Source organism: Lethenteron reissneri, chromosome 2 (genome assembly GCF_015708825.2).
Source record: "Lethenteron reissneri isolate LAM-NWPU_2019-01 chromosome 2, ASM1570882v1, whole genome shotgun sequence".
In the NCBI taxonomy this organism is placed as follows: Eukaryota; Metazoa; Chordata; class Hyperoartia; order Petromyzontiformes; family Petromyzontidae; genus Lethenteron; species Lethenteron reissneri.
In genome coordinates this window covers 5,839,117-5,866,402 of record NC_083780.1, presented here as the reverse complement: position 1 = coordinate 5,866,402, position 27,286 = coordinate 5,839,117, and the positions used below count along the sequence as shown (strand labels likewise).

At 47.6% G+C, this 27,286-nt stretch overlaps 1 protein-coding gene across 1 annotated transcript in view; it reads left to right on the top strand.

Annotated features, from left to right (window-relative positions):
* The first annotated feature begins 7,489 nt into the window (after positions 1-7,489).
* Positions 7,490-27,286, top strand: part of LOC133341733 (leucine-rich repeat-containing protein 15-like) — a 35,123-nt gene continuing 15,326 nt past the window's right edge. Inside the window, exons 1-3 of the mRNA XM_061550392.1 lie at positions 7,490-7,560; positions 24,409-24,474; positions 25,473-25,600. Coding sequence (XP_061406376.1) covers positions 7,490-7,560; positions 24,409-24,474; positions 25,473-25,600 — 265 coding nt within the window. The remainder of the gene's footprint in view (positions 7,561-24,408; positions 24,475-25,472; positions 25,601-27,286) is intronic.

Sequence of the window (27,286 nt, the reverse complement as noted above, 5' to 3'; positions counted from 1 at the left end):
GCTGCTCGACTGATTCGGAGTGGGACCTCTGCTGTTAATCCGGAGCCGGTACACACAGACACAGGTACACACAGACACAGGTACACACAGACACAGGTACACACAGACAGGTACACACTCCGCGGGTGCACTCACCGCCCAAGTTCGCCTCCTGATGTAGGCTATGGGTTTGCCGCCGTTGTGTGGCACCTCTACCTCGTCCATGGCGGCCGCGTCCTCCCCGCCGCGTGCAGCGCCGCACTCCGCAAGTCCCGCCCCGAGTGGGATGTGGATTGTCACGGCGTCCACGGGAAGCCACGGGAGGCGACGTCCCTCGCCTCGTCCACCTCGCAGACCCCGGGGTGCCCTCCTTGGGCACGCGGTCCACGATCGCGACGCGCGGACGGGGTGGGTGGGGTCGTGTGGTTAAGGGCGCGTTGAGCAGAAGTGACACACAGAGTGTCACTGCGCCACGCTGCTCAGCGCAAACACGTGGTGCTGTGCTCCGCACGCACCTCCACGCGGCATGTCACCGCAGCGCGATGCGCCGATCGCGAGGAGGAGCTGATTTTGCGGCGCGGCTCGCAATCAGCTAAGTGCTGCTGCTGCTGGGCGAGCGATTTCATCGTTTTTGACCTGCGGCTCCCAATCCGCTAATGGAGCGGCGCGCGGGCAGCAGCAGCAGCAGAGGCGGCCGTGCCCTTCCCACCGGGCAGTAGTGGTCGCTCAGTGGGATCATGAGTTCCTCCCTGGTCCTCCAGGTGATGAGTCACGGCGGGATGTGGATTGTCACGGCTGCTGAGCGCAGGCGTGACACAGTGTTGGTTGTTCAGTGAGTGATGAGTGAAAGTGTTGTTGTGACATTTACTGTGGTGGTTGAAGACAGTGTGGTGGTTGAGTGAGTGAGTGGTGAGTGTGTGTTGTTGTGACCTTTACTGTGGTGGTTGAAGACAGTGTGGTGGTTGAGTGAGTGAGTGAGTGGTGAGTGGTGTGTGTTGTGACCTTTACTGTGGTGGTTGAAGACAGTGTGGTGGTTGAGTGAGTGAGTGAGTGGTGAGTGAGTGTGTTGTTGTGACCTTTACTGGTGGTTGAAGACAGTGTGGTGGTTGAGTGAGTGGTGAGTGAGTGTGATGTTGTGACCTTTAGTGTGGTGGTTGAAGACAGTGTGGTGGTTGAGTGAGTGAGTGAGTGGTGAGTGAGTGTGATGTTGCGATCAGCTGTATGGGGGCGGTTCAATGTGTGTAGTCGTTGAGTGGTGAGTGAGAGAGTGTGTGTTGAAACCTACGGTGAGGTAGTGGTTAAACGCAGTGTTGTGGTTGAATTAGTGAGTGGTGAGTGTGTTTTGTGACCAGCAGTGAGGTGGTGGTTGTGGTTAAACACAGTGTGGTGGTTGAGTGAGTGATGAGTGAGTGTGTTGTTGTGACCAGCAGTGAGGTGGTGGTTAAACACAGTGCTGTGGTTGAGTGAGTGGTGTGTTGTGACCAGCAGTGAGGTGGTGGTTGTGGTTAAACACAGTGTTGTAGTTGAGTTAGTGAGTGGTGAGTGTGTTGTTGTCACCAGCAGTGAGGTGGTGGTTGTGGTTAAACACGTGTGGTGGTTGAGTGAGTGAGTGATGAGTGAGTGTGTTGTTGTGACCAGCAGTGAAGCGGCGGTGGTGGTTAAACACAGTGTGGTGGTTGAGACAAAACATGCAGCATCTGGAGACCTCAACGTGGTAGGAGTTTACTTGAGTGTAGTTTACAAAAACCGTGACCATGGTAGTAGCAAGAGAAGAGAGATCAGGAGGCGACTGGAGTGAATCAATCTAAAACAGTGTGCTGGGTGCAGCAGTGGAGATTGCGTTTCCTGGTGCAGCAGCGGAGATTGCGTTGCCTGGTGCAGCAGTGGAGATTGCGTTGCCTGGTGCAGCAGTGGAGATTGCGTTGCCTGGTGCAGCAGCGGAGATTGCGTTGCTGGGTGCAGCAGTGGAGATAGCGTTGCGGGTACAGCAGTGGAGATTGTCGTTGCCTAGTGCGCAGTGGAGATTGCGTTGCTTTGTGCAGCAGTGGAAATAGCGTTGCCTGTTGCAGCAGTGGAGATTGCGTTGCTGGGTTGCAGCAGTGGAGATTGCGTTGCTTGGTGCAGCAGTGGAGATTGCGTTGCCTGGTGCAGCAGTGTAGATTGCGTTGTTGGGTGCAGCAGTGGAGATAGCGTTGCTGGGTGCAGCAGTGGAGATTGCGTTGCTGGGTGCAGCAGTGGAGATTGCGTTGCCTTGTGCAGCAGTGGAGATAGCGTTGCCTGGTGCAGCAGTGGAGATTGCGTTGCCTGGTGCAGCAGTGGAGATTGCGTTGCTGTGTGCAGCAGTGGAGATTGCGTTGCCTGGTGCAGCAGTGGAGATTGCGTTGCCTGGTGCAGCAGCGGAGATTGCGTTGCTGGGTGCAGCAGTGGAGATTGCGTTGCCTGGTGCAGCAGCGGAGATTGCGTTGCTGGGTGCAGCAGTGGAGATTGCGTTGCCTGGTGCAGCAGTGGAGATTGCGTTGCCTGGTGCAGCAGCGGAGATTGCGTTGCCTGGTGCAGCAGCGGAGATTGCGTGCTGGGTGCAGCAGCGGAGATTGCGTTGCTGGTGCAGCAGAGGAGATTGCGTTGCTGGGTGCAGCAGTGGAGATTGCGTTGCTGGGTGCAGCAGTGGAGATTGCGTTGCCTGGTGCAGCAGTGGAGATTGCGTTGCCTGGTGCAGCAGCGGAGATTGCGTTGCTGGGTGCAGCAGTGGAGATTGCGTTGCCTGGTGCCGCAGCGGAGATTGCGTTGCTGGGTGCAGCAGTGGAGATTGCGTTGCTGGTGCAGCAGTGGAGATTGCGTTGCCTGGTGCAGCAGCGGAGATTGCGTTGCCTGGTGCAGCAGCGGAGATTGCGTTGCTGGGTGCAGCAGCGGAGATTGCGTTGCCTGGTGCAGCAGCGGAGATTGCGTTGCTGGGTGGCAGCAGTGGAGATTGCGTTGCTGGGTGCAGCAGTGGAGATTGCGTTGCTGTGTGCAGCAGTGGAGATAGCGTTGCCTGGTGCAGTAGTGGAGATTGCGTTGCCTGGTGCAGCAGCGGAGATTGCGTTGCTGGGTGCAGCAGTGTAGATAGAGTTGCCTGGTGCAGTAGTGGAGATTGCGTTGCTGGGTGCAGCAGTGGAGATTGCGTTGCCTGGTGCAGCAGTGGAGATTGCGTTGCCTGGTGCAGCAGCGGAGATTGCGTTGCTGGGTGCAGCAGTGGAGATTGCGTTGCCTGGTGCAGCAGCGGAGATTGCGTTGCTGGGTGCAGCAGTGGAGATTGCGTTGCCTGGTGCAGCAGTGGAGATTGCGTTGCCTGGTGCAGCAGCGGAGATTGCGTTGCTGGGTGCAGCAGAGGAGATTGCGTTGCCTGGTGCAGCAGTGGAGATTGCGTTGCCTGGTGCAGCAGTGGAGATAGCGTTGCCTGGTGCAGCAGTGGAGATTGCGTTGCCTGGTGCAGCAGTGGAGATTGCGTTGCCTGGTGCAGCAGTGGAGATAGCGTTGCCTGGTGCAGCAGTGGAGATTGCGTTGCCGGGTGCAGCAGCGGAGATTGCGTTGCCTGGTGCAGCAGTGGAGATAGCGTTGCTGGGTGCAGCAGTGGAGATTGCGTTGCCTGGTGCAGCAGTGGAGATTGCGTTGCCTGGTGCAGCAGTGGAGATTGCGTTGCTGGGTGCAGCAGTGGAGATTGCGTTGCCTGGTGCAGCAGTGGAGATTGCGTTGCCTGGTGCAGTAGTGGAGATAGCGTTGCCTGGTGCAGCAGTGGAGATTGCGTTGCCTGGTGCAGCAGTGGAGATTGCGTTGCCTGGTGCAGCAGTGGAGATAGCGTTGCCTGGTGCAGCAGTGGAGATTGCGTTGCTGGGTGCAGCAGTGGAGATTGCGTTGCCTGGTGCAGCAGTGGAGATAGCATTGCCTGGTGCAGCAGTGGAGATTGCGTTGCTGGGTGCAGCAGTGGAGATTGCGTTGCCTGGTGCAGCAGTAGAGATTGCGTTGCCTGGTGCAGCAGTGGAGATAGCGTTGCTTGTGCAGCAGTGGAGATTGCGTTGCTGGGTGCAGCAGTGGAGATTGCGTTGCTGGGTCCAGCAGTGGAGATTGCGTTGCCTGGTGCAGCAGTGGAGATTGCGTTGCTGGGTGCAGCAGTGGATATTGCGTTGCTGGGTGCAGCAGTGGAGATTGCGTTGCCTGGTGCAGCAGTGGAGATTGCGTTGCTGTGTGCAGCAGTGGAGATTGCGTTGCTGGGTGCAGCAGTGGAGATTGCGTTGCCTGGTGCAGCAGCAGAGATTGCGTTGCTGGGTGCAGCAGTGGAGATTGCGTTGCCTGGTGCAGCAGTGGAGATTGCGTTGCTGGGTGCAGCAGTGGAGATTGCGTTGCCTGGTGCAGCAGTGGAGATAGCGTTGCTGGGTGCAGCAGTGAGATTGCGTTGCCTGGTGCAGCAGCGGCTTACGTTGCCCTCTTGTGGCCGAACCGAATATTACGGCAGGCGTACATTATTGTATGTACGCTGAAGTTCTTTCGCACCGTACGTAGCCAACTGCACTTATCTGAGGTGTGAAAACGCAGGTTAACAACAATCAACAAACCAGCATATAGCACTGCATCAAAAGAACAACGAATACAGCCAAATGTTTCGGGCAATGCCCCTTCTGTCCGAGCTAGTGGCTCGCCAACTTCACCAAGCGGGAACGACCGTCCCGAGTGGCTGGGTCGGTGGGAATGCAACCTGAACACTAGGAGGAGGGCTTGCATAATGCACGTGCAATAATGTAGGTTTCCTCAGTAACCCCCCCCCTTCACATTGTGCAAGAGCGCAGGAGGGTGAACAACACATCTACACCTCTACATAAGGAACGAAACGGTAAGACTTCTCCACAAATCTCGCTGTCGCCAGATGAAGCTAGTTGTAATTACTGGCGAAACGTCGTATACTCAGTTTGGAAATGTTGTGGCTTGGCTCTCCAACACACCAGTGTGCTGTACTAGTGACGAATTGGCCACGTTCTGCTTACATGACAACCCCTAGTAGTTGGCTGTGTGGGGTGGTGGCGGGTTTTAACGACACATTTATATATTTACGCGATCTAACCCAAAAACCTCTATTATGGATGATATTGGTCGCGAAAGCCTCCGTGTTAAATGGACACGCCTAAAATGAACTCACCAACATGGGCGCCCCTAACACGAACCAACCAACATGGACGCCCACTAAATAAATGAACCTACACAGACCGGCCCGCTGAAATGAACTAAGGAACATGAATTGCCGCAAACTGAACTAATGCGTGTGGGCGAGACGCTGCACTCACACGGGAGTTTTATGCCCCTCGACAACAACAACAACTACCGCCGTCCCACAATAGGTCGCGGTGATGCCACCACAGCACTTTTGGCAGGCTAGGTGCACTTTTATGCCACATTAAGTGTCTACGGTTCTCTGGCAGGTCATGGACCCAAACCAGGTGCCATGGGTTTATTGAAACAACCGGTAGATGTGCTCCCCACTGCGCCATCTTGCTGCGTTTTAACCGACTGACCCTCCGTGAGTTGTGAGGGTCGCTCCTCCGCCCTACGCTATTGTTGGAAGGCAACTGCCTTCAAATGCCATCTAGCCTCAAGGTGTACATAGCCTGGCACTGCTCAGTAGCGTCCTTCACGAACTTCTTCCTTCACAGAGGCCGATCGGGACAAAACTGTGACCGGTCATCGGCAAGTCCACTTAGCTCCACAGCCTCATGCACCGCATCAATCAATTTCTTTTCTCGCTCATGCCGCGCCCAGTTAGCCCCTTCCACCCGGTCAAACAGAATCTGCTTCTTTTGAGGATCGTGTTAGGGGTTAGGCAATGTTTTGAATAACTTATAGTATTAAATAACGCCACCAGATGGCAGCATATAACCATGCACAGTACAATATTGCATAATATTATGGGTGATGGTTAGTGAAGGTGTAAAGATAGCAGGGCGCAACTAAGGAGAGGCGTTTTAAAAGGCCCCATGGAGGGAAACAGTTTCTACTCCTTGCCAGCCCGAATGTCGACCTCACCTGAGACGCCGAGAGACACAGTTGGGTACGTGTGCGATTTCTCATCCCGATGAATCTGCACAAAGAAACCCGTTCACCTTAATAATTGTGCGGCGCTGCAAGGATGAGTGGTGGTCGCGGGTTGCTGAGGATATGGAATCTGCCTCAGTAGCCCGCGATCACAGATCACTCTTCAATTCCATGAAAAAAGTAATTTACAGCACCATACCTATCACCATCGTTAGTCTTAAAGTCTTAAAGTCTTAAAGTCACTTTATTGTCAAGTGTGTTACATGCATGACATACAACACAGATGAAATTACAGTCCTCTCTCTTGGTCCCACGGTGCAACCAAGCAATTACAAAATTAATCACAATTAACAGACATAAATAAACAATAAACAATCGGCGATCAACACAAGATAAATAATCAAAAATGTAATAGACTTAAAATAAACAACAGTCAAGAATTTTTAAAATGTAAAATATTATTTAAATAAAGTATTTAAAGAAATAAGATATTTAAAAGTGTGGTAGTGCGATGTAGTGCAATGTGCAGTCCAGAGATCAGGATGTACGAGTGAATGTGTGTGTGGGGGTTGGGGTCAGGGGGCAAAGGGAGGTGGGTGGGCAGAGGGGGGGAGTGATGGTAGAGCAGGGAGGGAGTTGAGTCTCCTGACAGCCTTAGGGGAAAGAAATTAAAATTAATAAAAGTAAAAGTCAAACACCCCCCTCTGGGAGTCTCTCAATGCGATTGTTGTCCAAATCCAGCAACTGGGTATTATCAGAGGTCCCAGCGAGAACTGAACTCAGTTCCTTGCCTGCACAGTTCGTCCTTTGGAGTCCAAAAACCACACCGCATAAACACTGCGAGGAACATGCGACTCCACTTGGTCCCAGCTCTGGGCGAGACCCAAAGACTCCAGCACAAACCTCGCCTCCCTCAATACCCAATCATCATTCTCACCGCTTGTAGCAGATGTTACACACCGCTCACTCACGATACATCACAAATAAACAACAGATGGTTGCATCTCATATAGAAAGCATTACACAGAGGAATATCCACCACTTGTCCGCCGACACGATGTGACTATACTGCTCCAAGTGCCCCATGTCATATGTACAGTCTCTATGACATACCTACTACGCTGGTAGCAGGACCAATTTCTGTAATAGAGAAGAAATAATGAAGAACGGCGCACGAGGGAATGCTGTGGCTGCTGTTATCTCCCCAGTGCTTGTTTACCGGAGGCACCTAGGCAAGGGCCGGGACTGGTACAGGTAAGCGCAAATAAATATAGCCATTGTCGGTGTGCTAAACTACCATGCTACTGTAGTGAGTCCAACTGAGTCGCAGACGTTGTCTTAGGGAGCAACACTTTTATTATACTATGAACACAACATACTCTAGGGTGGTGACCACTCAACTAACCATGCTACGGCGAATCCCCTCGATGGGTTCGTGATCTCGGTCCGGACCATGAGCTGGGTCCTGGACCACGTGGCTGTAGGCTTCTTCAAGCTGGACATGGATCTCCTGCCTCTCCAACAGTAAGAACCCCGAGCCCCTCTCAGGGCCCCCCTTATATCGGGCTGGGCTGGCTCCACATCTCGCCCCGCCCACCTTCTCGATCTCTCTCGCCCTTGCCCGAAGGCTCTTGAGAGTTCTTTCCGGACCATGTGACCACCCATTGGCCCTCTCCACCGGTGACCCCCCTCCAGTATAATCCAGTCACGTGTCCCAAGGTCAGCCAGTAGTATCATGCCCCAAATGTAACCCCAGCTGGCTGACACTCTTGCTCTCTTTCAACGGGAACCCGCACCGCAGGCTGTGCGTGGTGTCACCACGCTTAACCAGCGCTCACCCAAGCCCCCACTAGGGCTGGTACTACATCCCGTATCCGGGGTGTACACACAACAGTATACCTCCCGCCGTGGCCTCGCAGGCCCGGCACCACACAGTGACATTCCCAGTCACTCCACTACCACTCCACCAGCCTCCAGAGCTGGCCATCGTATCTGGACGTGAAATAGGAAACCAGGCAACGCAGAGGGATGCACAATATCTACAGATGAGCGCATCTCCAGACGCTGTGCACAACAAGGGGGCATGTTTATTTTGAGTCTCAATCCTAGTTTTCATGGGGATCATGTTTCAAGACGTTTTGCCACTTTCGTTACAAAAGGGTTTGCACGGAGAAGGAAACCAGAGAAAACCAAACGAGGCGAGGGGATATCACCCTTAGGTTCCCACAGAGAGGTGTGCAAAGGTACTTCCTCTGCTATCATCACCTGTTCACCTCTCAACGCAATGGATTTGGGAGCTTCACAAATCCCCACGTGATCCATCAACCCTTGCCTATGAAGTGCCGCATGACGGGCGCCCATGCTATCACAGTCGTGTCTATCACAATGCACATTTCACTAATAGTGGCCAATTGCGTGTATTTGGTACAGTAATGGATCGTTAGCAACTGCACGTGGCGTGGTCTGTGCAAGGTGGTAGCTCCCATACACAGCCTTTACACATTCACGCGTTATACAATCCAGAAGAACAGGTTTCAGATGGGCATTATACATCCAGCTCGAGAAACGCACGCGACCAGCAAACTTCCCCTGGGATTGGTCTTCAACTGGTTGTCTCGCAGACCCAGTATCGTCAGCTGGGTGAGTTTGTCAAACACCCCGTTGGGTAGAGCAGTTAGTTTATTTTCATCCAAAGCCAGTAAAGTAAGTTGGGAAAGTTTGTCAAATACCCCGGCCGGTAGAGTCTGCAGCCGGTTGGTGTGCAGAGACAAGAAAGTCAGTTGAGTCAGGCAGTCAAACACCCGGCGGTTAGAGACAACACTGGTTCTCACGCAATCGGAACAACATTGGAAGAAAAAATACCAATTTAACAATCAATTTCCCTTCTTTAATTATCGGGATTTGAGAAGGGCGGGTTAGACATTATTGGATTCGCTTGGTTTGCATGTTCACCACAAGTATGTGTGTTTAATGCAGAAATTATGATTTGCAAAAGGTTTCCGTTTGGCGTTTGAACATGTTAACACTTGTTTTATTCTAGATTTGAAGCTTTCGTGGCTGCAAGGATTCATACTCTTAGTTTTTTCGGTAAAGTCACGTAGGTAAAAAATGAAATAAAAAATAATAAAATAAAACAATTAAAATCACGACGTTTTGGAGACTTGTGTTGCCTCCGAAACGTCGTTATTTTCATTTCGTCGTGATTTTCATTGTTTTTTTATTTCATTTTTTACCTACGTGACTTTACCGAAAGAACTAAGAGTATGAATACTTGTTTTATTGCCAAAAGGGCAACACCTATTCTTATACTTTAATACTGGTAAGAAGGGTCCCATGTTGATGCAGAATTCCTTTGATCCCAAAGACTTTACTTCCATATTTACGACCAATGCTCTGGGGGTCGAGAGAACAGAATGAAAGTGGTCACTGTGAAATGACAGACCCCATCCTTACAGTGGAGCAATAGTCGAAGATGAAACGTCGCCTATTACAGATTATTTTTCTTTTAAGGGCAAATGGCTCTTGAAGAATATGCTGATTTTCTGTTATTTGTGCTTATGCACTACTGCCAAAGCAGTATCAGACGAAATGTTTCATACAACTTGACAATTGAGTGTACAGAGTTCGGCACAGTGTACTCATGCGCCTCCTGGGCCCCCTTCCCACGTCTGCTACTCCACACACAAAAATATATATTTTAGACACATTTCATCAGCCATGCGGCCTTTTGAGAGTGCATTATCTCAGTAGTGTTGGTTCAACACAAGCAAACTCTGGACTCGTTTTAACACTCAATGACTCATCTGTCAGGCTTGCCTGACTGATGTTTATAGGAAAGGACTCTCTCTGTTAGCGGTGGGTCCTAGATCGATGCAAAAACGTACGTCGATTATATTGAATAAATGCTGGTGAAGAAATGTATGCATGTTGGACTTTTTGACTTAAAGCTTACGTGACTGCAGGAATTCATATTCTTTGGATCTTTTGGTAAAGTCACATAGATCGGTTCAAAGAAAATAACAAAAAACAACAAAAACTTCGACGTTTTGATCACAACACAAGCGATCGTCATCAAGAGGAAAGAGGAGGAAAGCTGCTGAATGCAGTTTGTTTTTATAGGGTGTAGTCTTAGGGTCATAAACGAAGTTAGCAGGGCTAGTGATGTTAATGTGAGAAATTAGCATTTTAATTTAAGATCAGAAAGCGGCGTCCGCGACGAGTTGCGTGGGTGGCTATGTTAATGTGAGAGATTAGCATGTTAATGGTAGATCGCAGAGCAGTAATGTCGACCTCGGCGAGCGAGGTGGCTGTGTTAGTGTAGGAAATTTAACCTGTTAATGTCAAATCAGAGAGCCGAAAATAACTAACATCTGAAGGTGGTAGGATGGGAACATCACAGCCAGTTATGACTTAAACTGGTTGATAACGTGGAAGGACGTTATCAACCAGTTTGAGTCATAAAAGCTGCCAAAATAGGCTGGATTTGATGTAGCACGCGATAACATCAACACGGGTGCCTTTTGCCACAACCGGCAAAGTCTGTCTGAAGTCGCTACTGATTATGACGACTTTTGCACCAAACGGTCGTTGAATCTGCATGATGTCGCGCAACAGCTGATCGATGCATCGAAGGTCATGCTTTGTCAGCATCGTAATTTCATCAATGATGATGAGCGAAGCTTGTCGTAGCGTTTCGTTTTCTTGCGAAGTCAGTCTCATCGACGAAGAAGATGTGTCGAGGAGGGGAACTGGAAGCTTGAATCCGCTGTGCACAGTTCGTCCGCCTTTCAGTAAAGTCGCTGCGATTCCAGTGGTCACACAAGGAAGAGCGATTTGACCTGTTCCACGAAGAAATAAGAGCAGCGTGAAGTACAAAAAACGTTTTTATAGAGCCGCCAGGACCATCTAAGTAGAAAAGTCTGTTGTGGTCATGTTCATCGTCGACAGCTCTCATTATTGCTGTGAAAGCTTCAAACTGTTGCCCATTTATGGAGCAAGATTCTCGTTTCAGCTTCCTGTTGTTCTCGCACTGCGTCGTATAGCTGAGCTTCGATTGGATGTCCTGTCGGTTGCGGAATACCAATTGATGCGCAAGACAATCCATGTTGTTTGAGAATCGCGTTGATGTCATGCAAAGCAATGTTCAATGCAACATTTCCGTCATGGCGCCGTAGATATTCCAGCGACATGTCAAGTGAATGCTTGTTCCACAACTCGCCAGCGTTTGTTGGCATACAGAAGCAGCAAATGTACGCAAACGTCTGTCGCATTTGATTTGGCATTTGATATCTCGCGGACTCCTGCATGCATCGATGCCATTCTTCGTCTGAATCCAGCAAATGACGATGAAAGGCAGCTTCCTTGAATGTGGTGTACACGACGCCATCGACGGTTTTGAGGAATTCTAAACTGGTAGCGCCTTTGACGCGCAGCAAGAGCATCCTAAGATAGAATCGCTCCTCATCTTTGTTCCAACAGTGTACAACCTCGCAACGATCTTAGTGCCTCCTCTTTGTCGCTGCTTCCAGTTGTTGTTGACATGCACATAATTGTAGGGAATGTCATTGGAGAGAAAATCTTGGGTGTTTGGATCAATCACGTTTAGCTGAAACCAAGATTCGAGCTTTGTGCGACCTGTTCGTGCAGTTTCCAATGCCTCTTCTTCTCGACCTTCTTGAAACACAACGCCTTGCTGATTTGGCAAATGCACGGGCAATCTCATCACGACATGCGAACGATCGTGCATTGGCGACTCGAGCAAATGCCACATAGCTTCTGGTGCACTCATTTGGGTTGGCCATGGCCAGCTCCGCCCTTGGCCACGCCCACCTTCCCGAAAGGTCTCATAGCTTCTAGCGGGCTCTCAGGGGTTCCTGGCCGACACGTGACCCCCCGAGCCCCCACCCGGATAGGTCCCGGGGTAACGTGCCCCCAAGGGTCAACCAGAGTATCACGTGCCGGGGTTACCCCACCCCCTGGCTGCACTCACTCATCTCCTCCCGTAGGAGTCAGCACCGACACTACACGTGGTTCTAGATTTGAAGCTTTCGTGACTGCAAGGATTCATACTCTTAGGTTTTTTTCGGTAAAGTCGCGTAGGTAAAAATAAATAATCAAAAAATAAATAAAGAAACGTCGTGATTTATTATTTTATTTCTATTATTATTTCTATAATTTTTATTATTTATTTTTTGATTATTTATTTTTACCTACTACACCCACGCACGGGGTGTCAGCAATCACAGAGCAACACACGCCGTACTTCACTAGAGCCGGCATTACCCAGTGACATTTCCGATGTCACTACAAATGTATTATTAATATCACTACTGTGCCAAATGCAACGTACACTTGTTATAGTCCTATGATGCGTATGCGTTATTATGATTAGGTGGGTGGTAATGGTAGTGGTGGAGTAGTGATGATGGAGTACTGGATAAGGCGAGATCCGTGCTGGAGTCTCTGGGTCTTTCTCAGGGCTGGGAACACTCAGAGCCACGTCCCTCACAACCTCAACACCACCATCACCACTAATTACACTGGTCAACACACTTTTTCTGGCATAAGGTTTTCCAACGGTCTTAAGGTTATTTTGGGGTGCTGATTCCAAATCTGGCATCAGTTTTTCTCTATCACATCAGGTTTTTGAGATATCAAATATTGCATTTTCAATAAAAACTGCAGAAGAAAAATATTAAATAATTGTGGATATCTACATAAAATTATATTATAAACACACTATCCTAAAAATACAGCACCATATTTTAACACTAAAGCAGTCCCTGACTCGCAACAACTTGCAATCATAAGTGACGGAGTTAATTTCGGGTAAAATCAATGAAAATGGGGTATTTCGATAGCATAAAAATGAGATGTGATAGAGCAAATCTGAGATCAGATTTGGAATCAGCACCCTGAAATTAGTCTAAAACAGCTGCAAAAGTCCAGGCCAGAAAAAATGTTTTTCTTTTGTTGACCAGTGTTATTAGACCGTTGAACTAACTAATAATATAAAAATGTAAGGCATCAAACAATACTCTGCTAATAATTATTATGATAAATTTGCATCATTATCAATGTATTTAAATACTCCCACAGCTGGTGCCACCGCCGGTGCAGTAGCGAGAATATCAGATCCCTGCTCCGTGTTGTTAGGCGTTACATGGACACAAGGCAGCTCTGTTAAAAAAATAGTGCGTTGTGTTTAAACGCTGACTGTGGGCGCCATTACTTATATTTAACGCTAAACACGGAACTAATGAGTGCTTATCGACGGACCAGTGGTGGCAGATGGTTATCAAAGGATCCTGTGGTTTCTGAACAATTATAAAAAGTGGAAACTGTATTAACGCCGTGTCTGCATAAAATCCTAAAACGTGTAACATAATGAGCACGCTTATGATTTTGTGTAGAGAAAAAAAAATACTTTATTTTAAATATGGTGCACGTAATGGTATGGTGAATTAAGAATTCGTTGACCCTGAATAACAAAATATATTTATATTGCAAACACATATATTTGTATTGAAAATTGCTTCAAGATGCGTGGAGAGATGAACGCCTGAACTTAAATTAAAATAAATAAAAACATCGGCTACGAGCAAACACGCAGGGTAATGACATTTTAGACGAGAAACCGTAAGTGGGCCTTGGCAGGACACATCATGGCAATAAAGGGCGGTGGAAGATGGTCAAAGACGATTACGGAGTTGTAGCCAAGGAACGGAATGCATCCGAGAGGACGTCCATTGCGGAGATGGAACGACCGACGAGATCCGCTCATGTGCAGGTGCGAGGTGGATTGGATCATGAGAGGTGGTGTGGCTTGAGAAGGTTTTCATTCAGCTGTGGATTGGCCATGGCTGATGGGCTGAGTAAGGTTATAGGAACGTGGAAAGAGAGACAACGACGACAGGGAATCCCATCGTGGAAGAGTGCGATGGAAGAAGCATAAAGAGAAGTGCTGTGACCTGCAGAGCGGTGGGTGGATGTGTGAGTGGGTGAGTGAGTGGTTGGACGAGTAGTTATTTTTTTACTGTTTGGCCCTGTCGGGTGGTGGAGGGTTACGACACATTTATAAATAACGCGATCTGACCCAAAAATCTATATTATGAATATTATGAGTAGTTGGGTTAGTTGTATTTGGGAGTAACTGTCAGCAGTAGCAGAACACGCGTGCCAACAAGGACACTCAATTGATTTTGATAATGTTGAAGTGCTGTGCTAAACTAGCTACTACTGGCCAAGACTTATTAGAGAATCTATCGAAATTTAAATAAGCAAAAATATTTTAACCGTTCGGATAGCTACCGCCTTAGTGCTGCGTGGAAGCGAATAATAAAATGATACATTATTTAAATGCATGCCTAATGAAGGGCACCATACTTCAATAGGGATTACCCTTGGTATGGCTATTTTAATACACACAATAGACAGGAAGGACAAGTTCAAAGGACTCGCATAATGCAGATGCAATAATGTACGTTGACTCATTAATCCTCCACCCCCACTTTGCGCAAGAGCGCAGAAGTGTGGCCAACACATTTACGCCTCTATATAAGGAACGAAACAGGTGGTCTTCTCCACAAATCTGTCTGTCGCCTGATGAAGATAGTTGTAATAACTGGCGAAACGTCGTCCTCAGATTGTAAATGTTGTGGCTTGGCTCTCCAACACACCGATGTGCTGTACTATATAGTAACGAATTGCCATGTTTTGTTTACGTGACAGCCCTTACTAGTTGGCTGTGTCGGGTGGTGGCAGGTTTTAACTACACATTTAGATATTTACGCGATTACCCCCAAAAAACGATAATGGATGATATTGGTCGCGAAAGCCTACCTGTCAAACTACATACTCAAGGCAAAGGCGAACGCGGGCCCATATCTTTGACACCAAGACCTACTGTGGAGTTGATCTGTCAATTGACTATCAGCTTTTCATCTGTAAGACGCTCAGTGGGGAGTACCGGTGGTTGTGCGCTTTAACCAAATTGAATTTGTCAAAATTCCAGCTCTGAGAACTAAAATATAGATTTGACTGTCATGCGACGGACATTACTCTCGTATGCAGAGCGAGTCCGGAAGTGCTGCCCTCGACTGCGTGTGCACCAGAGGAACTTGAATGGATCTCAGCGGTAGCTCTGTGGTATCCACTTGCGTGCACCATTCTCCAACAGCAAGGGTTCCAAATAGATGATTTAACACATGACGTGACACATGTTACAACTATCACGGTAACATTTGGATAATCTGATCCAGCAATCTCCTGTCTTTTAATAACAATAAGTGTTTAGCATGTATATGGCATCATCTTAAATGTCTCAGAAACTCATGACCCTGGCACACAATGGCCTACTCGTTTTGAATGACACCACCCGGCACAGAGCGTCCACTGTAAAGTAGACGGTGTGCAGCGTTTAAGGGTTACTACTCGGAGGGATGATTCCAATATTTTGGAGTCGATTACAGAATCGGTTGTAACCCTAGGATGATTCGATGGCAACGATGCTTATTTCGATTCCGATTCCAAACTTTTCAACCATTCCCCCCCTAAAAAACCCAAAACGCAGTTCCTATTTTGTTGTAGAGCATGTAACTACTGGATTAAAGCAGCATGACAATTTAAGTATTAAGTGCTAAAATTAACTGTGTACAGAAAGAGAATAAACATAAACCGAAGATTCTAAAAATTGAGTGGTACCTGAATGTTAATAATTAAATCCCTTGTGATACCGACATACAGTGTAAATATATTGAAAAAATACAATGCAAGTGTTTCAATAATAACCAAGAATCACAAATCACACGCAAATAATTGCGTCATGAAAATCCTCACAGTTCCTTTATGTTCTTGGTTCTTTCGGTAAAGTCACGTAGAAGGGAAGTAATAAAAATAAAAATAAAACATAATAAAATTATTCTCACGACGTTTCGGCCACAACGCAAGTAGCCGTCCTCAGGTGAAAACCAGACGCTGTCGCCTCGACAGACTTGGTTTTCACCTGAGGACGGCTACTTGCGTTGTGGCCGAAACGTCGTGAGAATAATTTTATTATGTTTTATTTTTATTATTTTATTACTTCCCTTCTACGTGACTTTACCGAAAAAACCAAGAAGATGAATCCCTGCAGTCACGAAAGCTTTAAATCGAAAGTTCCTTTATGATTTGAGTATTAGAGGAGGCGAGGTCTGTACTGGAATCTCTGGGTATCGCTCAGAGCTGGGAGCACGTGCAGCCACACATCTCTCGCAGTGTTCGTGCTACGTGGCTTCTGGGCTTCAATTAACGAACTGTGAAGGCAAAGGACTGAGTTCAGTTCCCTCTGGGGTGCCTGACAGCTCCCAGCACCTTTATTTGCAAAACAATCGCATAGAGAGTCTCCCCGAGGGGGTGTTTGGCCCAGTAAGGTCTCATCCCCTCGCTTCATTGAGAACTTGATCCCTGTGTTGTGTGCTGCGGTTTAATGAAGGATGCTTTATTGCAAAAGGGAATTGCTTGATGTTACCCATATCCATTTGCATGTGTACTCGACTGATGTTTTATATAAACAGAGATTGTGCCTTCACAATTGATGGAGATGCAGGATTTGGCTTAATGTGCTTCATTATTATGAACATTGGATGAAATATGACTTAATTCAAGAACTGATTAATCCATTCATTCACTCATGATATACGCTTGCATGTCGTGCGTGTAACGAATCAACTGTTGCCTGTGATAAAATGAGAATCTTTTCGGGGGGATGTCAACAGTGGGTTTTCTTTTGTAATGACAATAGAGTCTACCTGCGGTGTGAAGGGACTAGTGGTCACGGGAGGTAATGACAGAGGTGTCAGGTGTGAGTATGGGAAAGATCGAGAAGGGGAGCGTGGTCAGGTGATGGAAAAGGACGGTAGAGTCTGCTGGTGGAGCGAGTGTCCAGAGTCTGTGGGAAGGTTCGAGAAGGGGGGCGTGGCCTCGGTCTGTATATAAGGGAGATGCGCAGGAGACTCGGGGCTGTTGCAGGGGGGTCTCCGCCTGTTCAAGTGAACATGTCTTCAATAAAGAAACCATCTCAAGAAAAGTGTGTGAAGTCGTCATTAAACTTTGTAGAGATTCGCCCCCGTTATAGAAACGGGGAATTTCCATCACTCGCTCAGGGCTTTACACATGAGATGAGCAGGACATCACTTTGACTCGCACTGCAACGTATTTCCTTTGAATAACAACAAATGGTGGCGGTACGTACTGTCGCTACTGCTACATTTATGTCTCGTCTGCTCTGACATCCGCACGACAAAGTCTACACACAGTGAAAATACATCAGCCATTCCCAATCTACTACTGGATGACAGCCTTCCCACTGCCGTGTCGACATGGGGATGTTTATGACCAAACTTAACACCTGCTTTGTTGCCAGAAAAAAGGGGAAAACTTTTCTTATATTTTGACACTGGCAAATGAGGTCCCATGATGTAGCTGCTCACCCCGAGCTCTCATTGTCCTGATAGTGCGTTGTCTTTGTGCTGTTCGCCTTTTGGCGTCCTCTGGTCTAACACTGTTTGAGACTAGGCTCTAAAGAAAGATGTCTCTGGTGTGGACAAATCAGTTTCAAAGACAATGCATATACTGTCAGGGTATGTTTTTTGGTTAATTCAGACATGATTCCTTGCAAAAGGTTTCAGTTTGGTGTTTTAACATTTTGACACCTGATTTGTTGCCAAAAAAGGGGAAAACCTATTCTTATATTTTGACACTGGAAAAGGAGGTACCATGAAAAAGGCAACAATAGTTTTTTTTATGGGGGATGGGTTGGAAGGTTTAGAATCGGAGTCGAAATAGGTATCATTGACATCGAATCCTAAAACACAAACCGATTCTGGAATCCACTCCAAAATATTTAAAACCGTCGTCCCTAAGAGTAGTAACCCAAACACTGCACACCGCCTACTCGACAGTGTCGGGTGGTGTCATTCACAATGAGTAGGCGATTGTGTGCCAGGGTCATCGTCCTAATTTGACATGTTCTAAATATCTCCCGCAAATGACTCATTTGGGATTACACAGAGCAACATCACTCACTACTGCATGGTAGACTAATGCCCGCTTGCAGGCCACGTGTGCCGCAAAGGGACACCTGCAACTGGGGGTGCCTTTTGAATGCTTGAGATGAGATGAGGGGTGAAGCACTTCGAAATGCCGAGGCATTTAAGCGAGTGCCATATGCATGCTAAGCATTACTATTGTTATTCTTAAACATAGACCGGAGTGTGATGCATCAGATGCACCACTCTGTTGTCAGCCCCGGCGCTGCTTTTATCATTTTTAGTAATTTCCCTAAATGTCATCGCGATGGTTGTAATCAGTGTCGCGTTATGAGACAAATAACCCATTTGGAACTCTCGCAGTGCAGTGCAACCCAACGGATACCACAGAAATAGCTCTTAGATCCATACAAGTTCCCTCTGCTCCACACACACTACAGAACAGCATAGTCCCACTCGCTGTGCTTATGAGATTAATGTATGGTGCATGACAGTGAAATCGATATTTTACTTCTTCGAGCTTGAATTTAGACAAATTAAATTTGGCGAAGCACACAACCATATTTTCTCTCCACTGAGCCAAATTGCTGCGGTTTAGTCGCATCTTATTGATGGCAACCTGATAGGTGACAGATCAGTTCCACGCTTGGTCATGGTGTCCAGGACATGGGTCTGCACTGTGCCGTCACTATGTAGTCCAGCAGGTGTTCTTGATTGGAGCTGGCGTGCACTCACGATGTCGTCTGAATGCACCACCACTCAGCATTCGCTTCTACGAGACCGGTTTCGAAAGTAGCTCAGAGTCCTTGGGGCATATGTAAAGTAGTAACTTGGCGGGAGACGACTCTGACGGGTAGCACACTCTTTATTAACACCAACTTATATTACACGGGTGGCTAACTGCTGCCTAACCCACGAGGTTCCCCTGGCTACACCCACACGGGCTCTTACGCCCCGTAGCTTCTCGGAACCCACCCGGTTGGGTTAACAGTCTCGACCCTGGGTCCCACAGCCTCGTCCCACATGGACGTCAGGCCACGGGTCCCACAGCCTCGCCTCTGAGCCGCACAGGGTCCCGGCCCTTACAAGGACAGCGGGACTAGGGGTCTCAGGGCCCTATCTCTTCAACTCCGTCTTCGATCTTCAGCTGGTTATCAACTCCTCGAGTGCTCCCGCGCGTCCCCCTTTATAGTCCTCCATGCGGACGTCGCTGAGAGCACCCACCCCAGTTGACCAATCACTGCGCGCTGCCCACGATCCTATTTCCCACATCGTGTCAGTGCGCACAACCACGCACCCCGCGCCGCCCCGTGATCCATCACTGTCGGCGCGCGTCAACACCACACTCGATGTAGCCACGCCCGGCGCGCGTACACACACACGCCCCCTCCTTGTCAGCGCGTACCGCCACTACACATACATTGGACGAGTGCAGAATGAGAGCAGTGGATGAATAAGAGCGCAGTGCTGATTACGACGGGTGATAATGAAGAGTGTGTAGCTGTTGATGCTTAAGTGTATATTATGGTAATTTCTTTTATGACCATGAGTCCATAGAATGTGTTTGCTTTGGTGAAATAGTTAGCACACTGGGCTGGCATGATCTTCCGGCATGGCAGTCGAAATAATTGGTTAGTTTCTTAAATCCTTTCGTCCATGTCAACCGGCATTATCAATCGTATGGCACAGTCCGTTGATCGGCAGGTCGCGTGACGTGGAGTAAATCATGAGTGTATAAACCACTTCCAGAACTTCTGGTCAGTGAAAAGCAGGAGGCCACGTAGCCTGCAGAGGAGCTCTCTAGAGCTCCCTCCAGTGGAGGCCCTTCATTTATCAGTGACGTGAGCCAGGCATTTCCAGGGCTGCACCTTATTCTTTGACATCTTCATGAAGAGATTGACAACACACCCGCGGCTTTGAGCACCACCAGCGCTGAGCACTTAGCTTGAGTTCGGCTCGAGCCACCGGCTGAGACACAGGCCAAGTGAACAGGCGCAGGACGACAAGATGGCCGACAGGGATCGCACCTCCATCCACGAGGTCATGTCGTCAAGGCGACCGGGGGCGCTCTCCTGCCGCGCTTTGACCAGCCAGTGTTCTGCGCCGGTGGCAGAGGCTGAACGGTAGCGGTGGGGACGCGAGTCGAATCGACCATTGCGTTTGGCTGGCAATCGCTATGATCAAATGTCGATGTTGATCTTTAGCTCAGACGAAGGTTCTTCAACTTGTGGGGTATGGGGGAGCTGTGATATAGAGGAACAAAGGGTATTTACAGACACGGAAGACAAACACATGTTGGAAAGCGAAACAATCCACGCATATACACCGTTTTTCCTAAATCTTCTCTCTGTCTCTCCGCTGCGCCTCCGTTATCCAGGCCAGCATCATGATGAGTGTCAATGCGCGCTGCCCCATTCTGGCGACCGCTAACCCTGCATACGGCCGCTCTAACCTAAAAACGTTGGTGGAGCAGAACATGCTTAAACTGCTGATGCGAGTAGAGGCAGCTGTGTCTGTAAAACGTGTCCCTGGGATTTTCAGACTCAGATGAGTGTGTATCACTCAATATTTTTGTAAATGTATTTAGTCCCTATCGGGCATCAAATGTTTCTCTGTCCACACTGTTCGGGGGAGTGTGTTTGCTACCCAATGGGAGACTGGGTTCATGCGGCAACTCCAGATTCTCGACGGGTTTCAAGACACCTCATTGTCGGACGCGGGCTTCAACCACACATCAGAAAAACTGCCCTCTCTTTCTGGTCTGAAGTAGGGCAATTGCACGAAACGTTAGCATATCATATCCATTATAAAGTATCTAATTAAATCAACCATCGTAGACACATGATATGTATAGACCTCTCTGGAGTAACGGTGACAATGTATATTCATTGTTAACACGACATGGAAGATCCGAAGCATCATACACTCGGACTGTTACGGTGCGCGAGTGATGAACGGTGTCGTGTTTTAAATGGAAGTTTCAAACGCAAGAATAAAATATGAAATAATATATGTGTGATATATGTGCCTGTGACGCATACATAGGGCTCATCATCAGTCGCTGTCGCGCGGCCTCTGTGATTGGCGCAAGTCAACCTCAGCCATCTGCCACTGCAATTTAGTGGCCTAAAATAAAATGTTTCGCTCCGGATGATTGCTGCAAAGTATGATCTGTGTTTTGATTTAGTGTGCTGATCTTAAAGGTGCATTGAAAAATGTTGAAACTCCGACTGATGCTCCTGCTGTTGTGGAGTGATTCATGCAGCCAGCTATGGCTGCAGAGTTTGGTAATACATGTTGTTTTCGTCGTTTATTGTGAAAATTCGGTCACAGTTCCTATGATCACTGTTTCATTGCTTTTATGGCTTTATTTTGGTGATTTTTGAAAAGTGTTTCGGTTTAGTCATGTTTGTTTGTTGTAGCACAGAGTTAGACTGATGGCCTTATACTAAGTTGTCTTGTGGTTGTTGTTGTTTGACTTGCATCCCACTGGGATTTTTGCACACAGTGTTGGTGTACGGTGCTTTTTCTGCAATATTTTGCTGTCTTTTCTTGGATTTTCTGCTTGCACATAGTCACTTTAAGATGTTTCTTGTTCATGTTTTTGTTTTTTTGTTTGTTGCGGTTGCACCCGATTCAAGAGCCGAATGGCTCACAGGGCTATACCTAATAAATAAAACTTGAAATTTGAATCTATCTGTACAACAACCCATGGGACTGCGCCTGTTCACACAGCCTGCGTCTCAGTCGGTGAGTGGCTCGGGCCGAACTCGGGAAACGTCGCCTCGATTGGCAACACCAAATGCCCTCACTCGTTCAGTACTGGGAAGAGAAGGTTACGTTCGCGATGTTGATGATGATTAATAATAATTATATTTAAAATATAATACTCCTTAAGGAATCGTTCAACATTCCAGAATCCTCTAAATTCTTGAATTAAACTTTACTAATCTAGGCAGCGGTTAGTAGCTCTGTTGTGATTCCAAATTTGGTGGTCGTTACACTGACATTGGTACCCAGGGTTCTAGGTTCGCCATTACTCTTCTTGCAATGTTTCGGCACCGTCGTCGGCACACAATGGCCAACTCGAGCAATTGATCTGAGTAAATATTTAACGAAGCTGTACGGCAAACTATGTAATTGAAGAAGAACTGCAACCAATAATAACCAACCACCAACCAGTCACCTGAACTGGAATCGACAAAGTATCAGAGCGGGGCGCACCTGCTGATGACTGAAAGTTTCGTGCAGTAGCCGATCGTTAACGACTTCACTGCACGTGGCCGTGGTCTGTGCAAGGTGGTTACTCCCACACACAGCCTCGACACATCCATGCGTCACGCAGTCGAGAAGAACAGGTTTCAGATTGGCATTGTGCATCCAGATCTAGAGAGGCACCCGCCCAGAAAACTTCCTCTGGGAATGCTCTTCAGCTGGTTGTCCCGCAGACTCAGTTCAGTGAGCTGGGTCAGTTTGTCAAACACTCCGGCGGGCAGAGCCGTCAGTTTGTTTTCACGCAAACTCAGAATAGTTAGCTGAGTCAGTTTGTCAAACACTCCGGTGGGTAGAGCCGACAGTTGGTTTGTATTCAAATACAGCTCCTGCAGTTTGACCAGGTGGTCAAACACCACCTCGGGAACAACTATCAGCCGATTCCCAGACAAATACAAGATGTGAAAATTCACCAGCATATGCTTGGATTATAGGTCACTACAGCCAGACAGTTAGTGTCATATTCTGCGAGCATTTGTTTTCTTACCTATATATGCGAGCCGTTATGAATAAATTAAGACAATGCATAATATAAATTGTTTATTCAAATTGTAATATCAATGCCAGGTCATGATATTAAGGATTAATTGGCAATTCTGAAGCATCCCAACGGGTAGAGCCAACGCTGGTTCCAAAGCAAATATCAACTTGGTACAAATGGAATCAAACGATGGAACATAAACGTTCATTACATGTCGCGAGAAATTGCTGAACAGCAATGACTTTTAGTGAGTTGATACTCAGGGTAACAAAGCAAATCAGTTTCGTCCTTAACATTACATTTAGTATGGATGACGAAGTATTACATCTGTAATGAGAGAGCGCCACCTAAGGGACGACACAGGGCTGCATAGTCACTGCTGGGTTATTCATATCCAATCAGAGGGAAGGGTTAAATCTGGGCCAAAGGTAATCGGCGGAGCTCGTGGATATGTACGAGAAGCATCGAGAAGGTTCTACGAAGGGGCGTGCCTAGAGGCGGAGCCTAGCTCCGCCGAAAGCAATACAAGGAGAGGCAGTAAGAGGACTCGGGGTCGGTGTGGGAAGCCTGAATCCGGACTGCATCATCGCCTACCTTGTCTCGCCACCGGCCACGTGGCGACCTCGGCCAGCGGAGCCCTCTCTCCTCCCTGCGCGCCGCCAACCAGCAGCGAGCGCGAGAAGAGAGACAGAGACACGCTGCAACGGTGGACGAGGGATCGAGTGCTTCATGGCAAGAGGAGAGAGAATGGAACCATCCGGGAAGAGAGAGAGCGGAGCTGTGCAGTAATCGTTAATAAAAGACACAAGTCTACCGTCGTCGTGGAAGTGCTTTATTACACATTATGAGACCTCCTTTGCCAGTAGCAAGATATAGAAATAGGTTTTAACCCTTTTATCTGGCACCAAAACTGACACCTTTATACAAGGGATCATGTTTGCAATAACTACAACACAAGCAGTCAAAATGCAAACAAAAAGAGACAACTCTGATAATGATATGCACTGTCCTTGAAATTGATTAGTTCGCACCCGAGACGGCTTTTCTTAGAGCGTAGTCTCCACTGGTGTTGGACCAGATGACGCCAAAAGGCGTACAACTCAAAAACAGCGCACTATCATAGTATTGAGAGCTCATGGTAATAATTTACATTGAAACCTCCTTTGCCAGTAGCAAGATATAGTAAAAGATTTTTACCCTTTTATCTGGCACCAAAACTGACGTGCTGTGCGCTGTTTTTGAGTTGTGCGCCTTTTGGTGTCATCTGGTCCAACACCAGTGGAGACTAGGCTCTAAGAAAAGCCATCTCGGGTGTGGACCAATCAATTTCAAGGACAGGGCATACCATTTGTTTGCATTTTGACTGCTTTATTACACATCTAAAAACATTAAAATCTACACGTGCATCACTATACCCCACCTATGTGGGGAAATGCAAGCATATATGCTTGCATTTCCCCACATAGGTGGGGTATCGGTTTGCTACGTTTAAGTCTTCTTAACTCTAGTGACTTCACAATGACATCAGACTGAATATGTTTCCACACTTCGCCATTCTTAGTGATTCGTTTGGCGATGTTTCACGTGCGGCAGTTGGCCGCACTGGAGAGAACACGGGGAGCCGATGGCACGGGCCGGAACTGAACTGCTGAGCTTATGGCAAGTTCCTGAGACTCCTGCACTAAGAGTGCGATTATTAAAGAGTTTGTGTGTGAGAACACTCACGGGCTTAGATGAAGGTTCACTGACGAATGGATCAATGATTCACAACCTGACCCAAGTGTGTAAAGTCACCACTTCACCTTGGCTAAACAATGACGTGAGAGCCCCCTATGACCATGCATCGTGCACATGGACTGCAGTGCTTGTGGGTAAAACCTGGACCTCTGGAACGGTCTCCAGCTGTGATTGTGCAGCTCCACTCGCGTTATTTGGTTCAGTTTGAGATGGACACCAGTGGGCAGAGCCGTCAACTGGTCGGTATACAACTTTAGTTCCTTTAGTCGAACCAGGAGATCGAATCCGCCATGGGGTATAGTATTTAACTGGTTATCACACCAACTCAGGTCGAGCAGATGCGCTATACTCCCAAACACCCCTGCGTACAGCTGTGAGAATTTCTACATTCCTATGCCGGGATATAGTACATTCAAGTTGTATTCTGGGACGTGTCTAGTATCCTCGACTATCTGAACCCGACATGGGCGTCCCCTCGGTCGACTCAGCCTTAACTGAGCACTGCACCTGATATGGTGTTTAAGTATTGGCACTAGGAAGGCAATGCATGTGTGAGAGGGTGAGAGAATGTGTATTAAACGAGAAAGATTACGTAACAATCATTATCTGCATCATCACTACTATCGACCATCACTGATTTGATAAATCTCAAGCCGCACCAATGCCCATCGTGTATACTCCTCACCTGTTTGATTTCACTCTCTGCTCAGTGACTTGCATTGCAGTGTTAATACAGGTAGGAACAACAGGTTCCACACTGCCCACCAGGGATTATTTGTCTGTCGTGCATAGCCCCTCCCAAACGTGTAGTACGCTCCCGGATCGGTTAAAGTGCGTCACGTGACCGCGAGCTTTCTGTCGTGCACGAATGCGCTGTCCAACCAAGTTCCTACCTGCCCACTTAGTCGCCCACTCCGAAGGAACGTGTTAGAACGCAGTGCAAAGCAATCGCGGATCAACGCGGGGCAGCTGAAGAGCATTCCCAAGGGCGCCTTTGACAACCTCAAGAGCCTCACTCACATCTGGCTGTTGAACAACCCCTGGGACTGTGAGCTGCGCGGAGCTCTCAGCCTCCTCGCCTCGCTCAGCAGCTTCCTCGTGATGATGAATGATGAAGTAGCCTAACACAGTCGTTTCATTATGAACATATGTAGACGTTTTTTTTGTTGCTAATGTGAGATAGAAAGTGAGGAGTTGTGGTACGAGTGTTTAGCGCACTGCGCTATGAACATGGTGACCTGGGTTTGATCATCAGCAACGGAGAACATCAAAAGCGAGTGATGATCATCACCACTTCAACAGAGTTGAAGATTGGTAAAACACCTCTACAACCGATGGGGTGCTTGTGCCAGGCTCGGCTGCGCGGAGCTCTCAGTTTCCTCTCTCTCAGTCCCCTTTCCTCTGCCTTCTCGCGATGACGAATGGTAATGTGTTTTACACGGTTATTTAATTACGACCATTTCTAGAAAGTCGTTGTTTTTATTGTAAATGTGAGAGAGTGGTGGGTACGCTGCCTCTTACTTGGGTGGTTTAAGGGAAATCATGTTCAATGTAACCACAACTTCACCTATAATATATTTGTTTCCCTTTAAGACAGCGCTATTGACGACTGTGTAGAGTTGTTTGTGGACGTATTGTCAAGTCCTAGCTGTTTATTTAATTTAATTTGTCTCTTAGTCTATTCAATTAAAGTTAGACAATGCATCGACTCTCAGTGGTTACAACCAGCCTGGTGACATGTCATCAATTCATCCAGCAGTGGATAGACAAAGAGCTTTGAATGATTAATTTCCTAATGCGTTTAACAAGCTTGATGTGTGAGTCACGTGTAGCTAGTGCTCCGTGGAGTCGTATTTACATTCACTCTGCTAGAGTCTTCGTAAAACAGCGTAGAGCGAGTGTCTAAGGTCCTTGCGCATTGAGGAACTCACGTCTCTCCCTGCTGGGCTGTTTGACAGCCTGGTGAATCTGCAGCAGCTACATCTGGAGAGCAATCGGCTATCGGCTCTTCCCGGTGGAGTGTTTGACAAATTGACCCAGCTCACTTATCTGACTCAATCAACTGAAGGCCTTGAACATCATCGCTGTTGTACCTACATTACGCCTATGAAGTTACTGCACTCCGCACTTTAATTAATTAAGCATATCTTTGTCAAACAATGTGGAACCATTTCACTTTTGTATCTTTCATATTGCACTGGAGATTGACTGCCATCGCAAAAAGCTCTTCATGACGTCTGTTATCTTGTCTGGTAAACCGTAGGTGTTGAGAATACATTCCCCGTGCATACTGTCGAAAGCCTTTTTAACCAAAAATATTTTATCGACCAAACAATTAAGGTACACACAGAGGGCATGTATGGGAATTGACACCAGCAGAAACACAATGCGAAGTACAATGATTGTTACCAACTTTTATATTTTGAACGTGTCTATGCCATGTGTTTCAATACACTCTATATCCCTGGATCCTTGGTGTCTACTTCCATAACTCGGATACGCCTCTGGGGAATGGACAGGGGTGGGGGGAAGAGAAATCAAAGGGGGGGGGGGGGGGGCTCGACAGCCCTTTTACAAACAAAAGTATTTAACCAATATTCATGTTTCATTCACGGTGACTTTTTATGATCGGGTAAAAGTCAATCTTTTTTGGCACTTTATATTTCTGATCCATAGGTCATGGCGAGCAGTATCTACGGATTGACATTTGAACTCAGGGAAAAATGGAACGCTG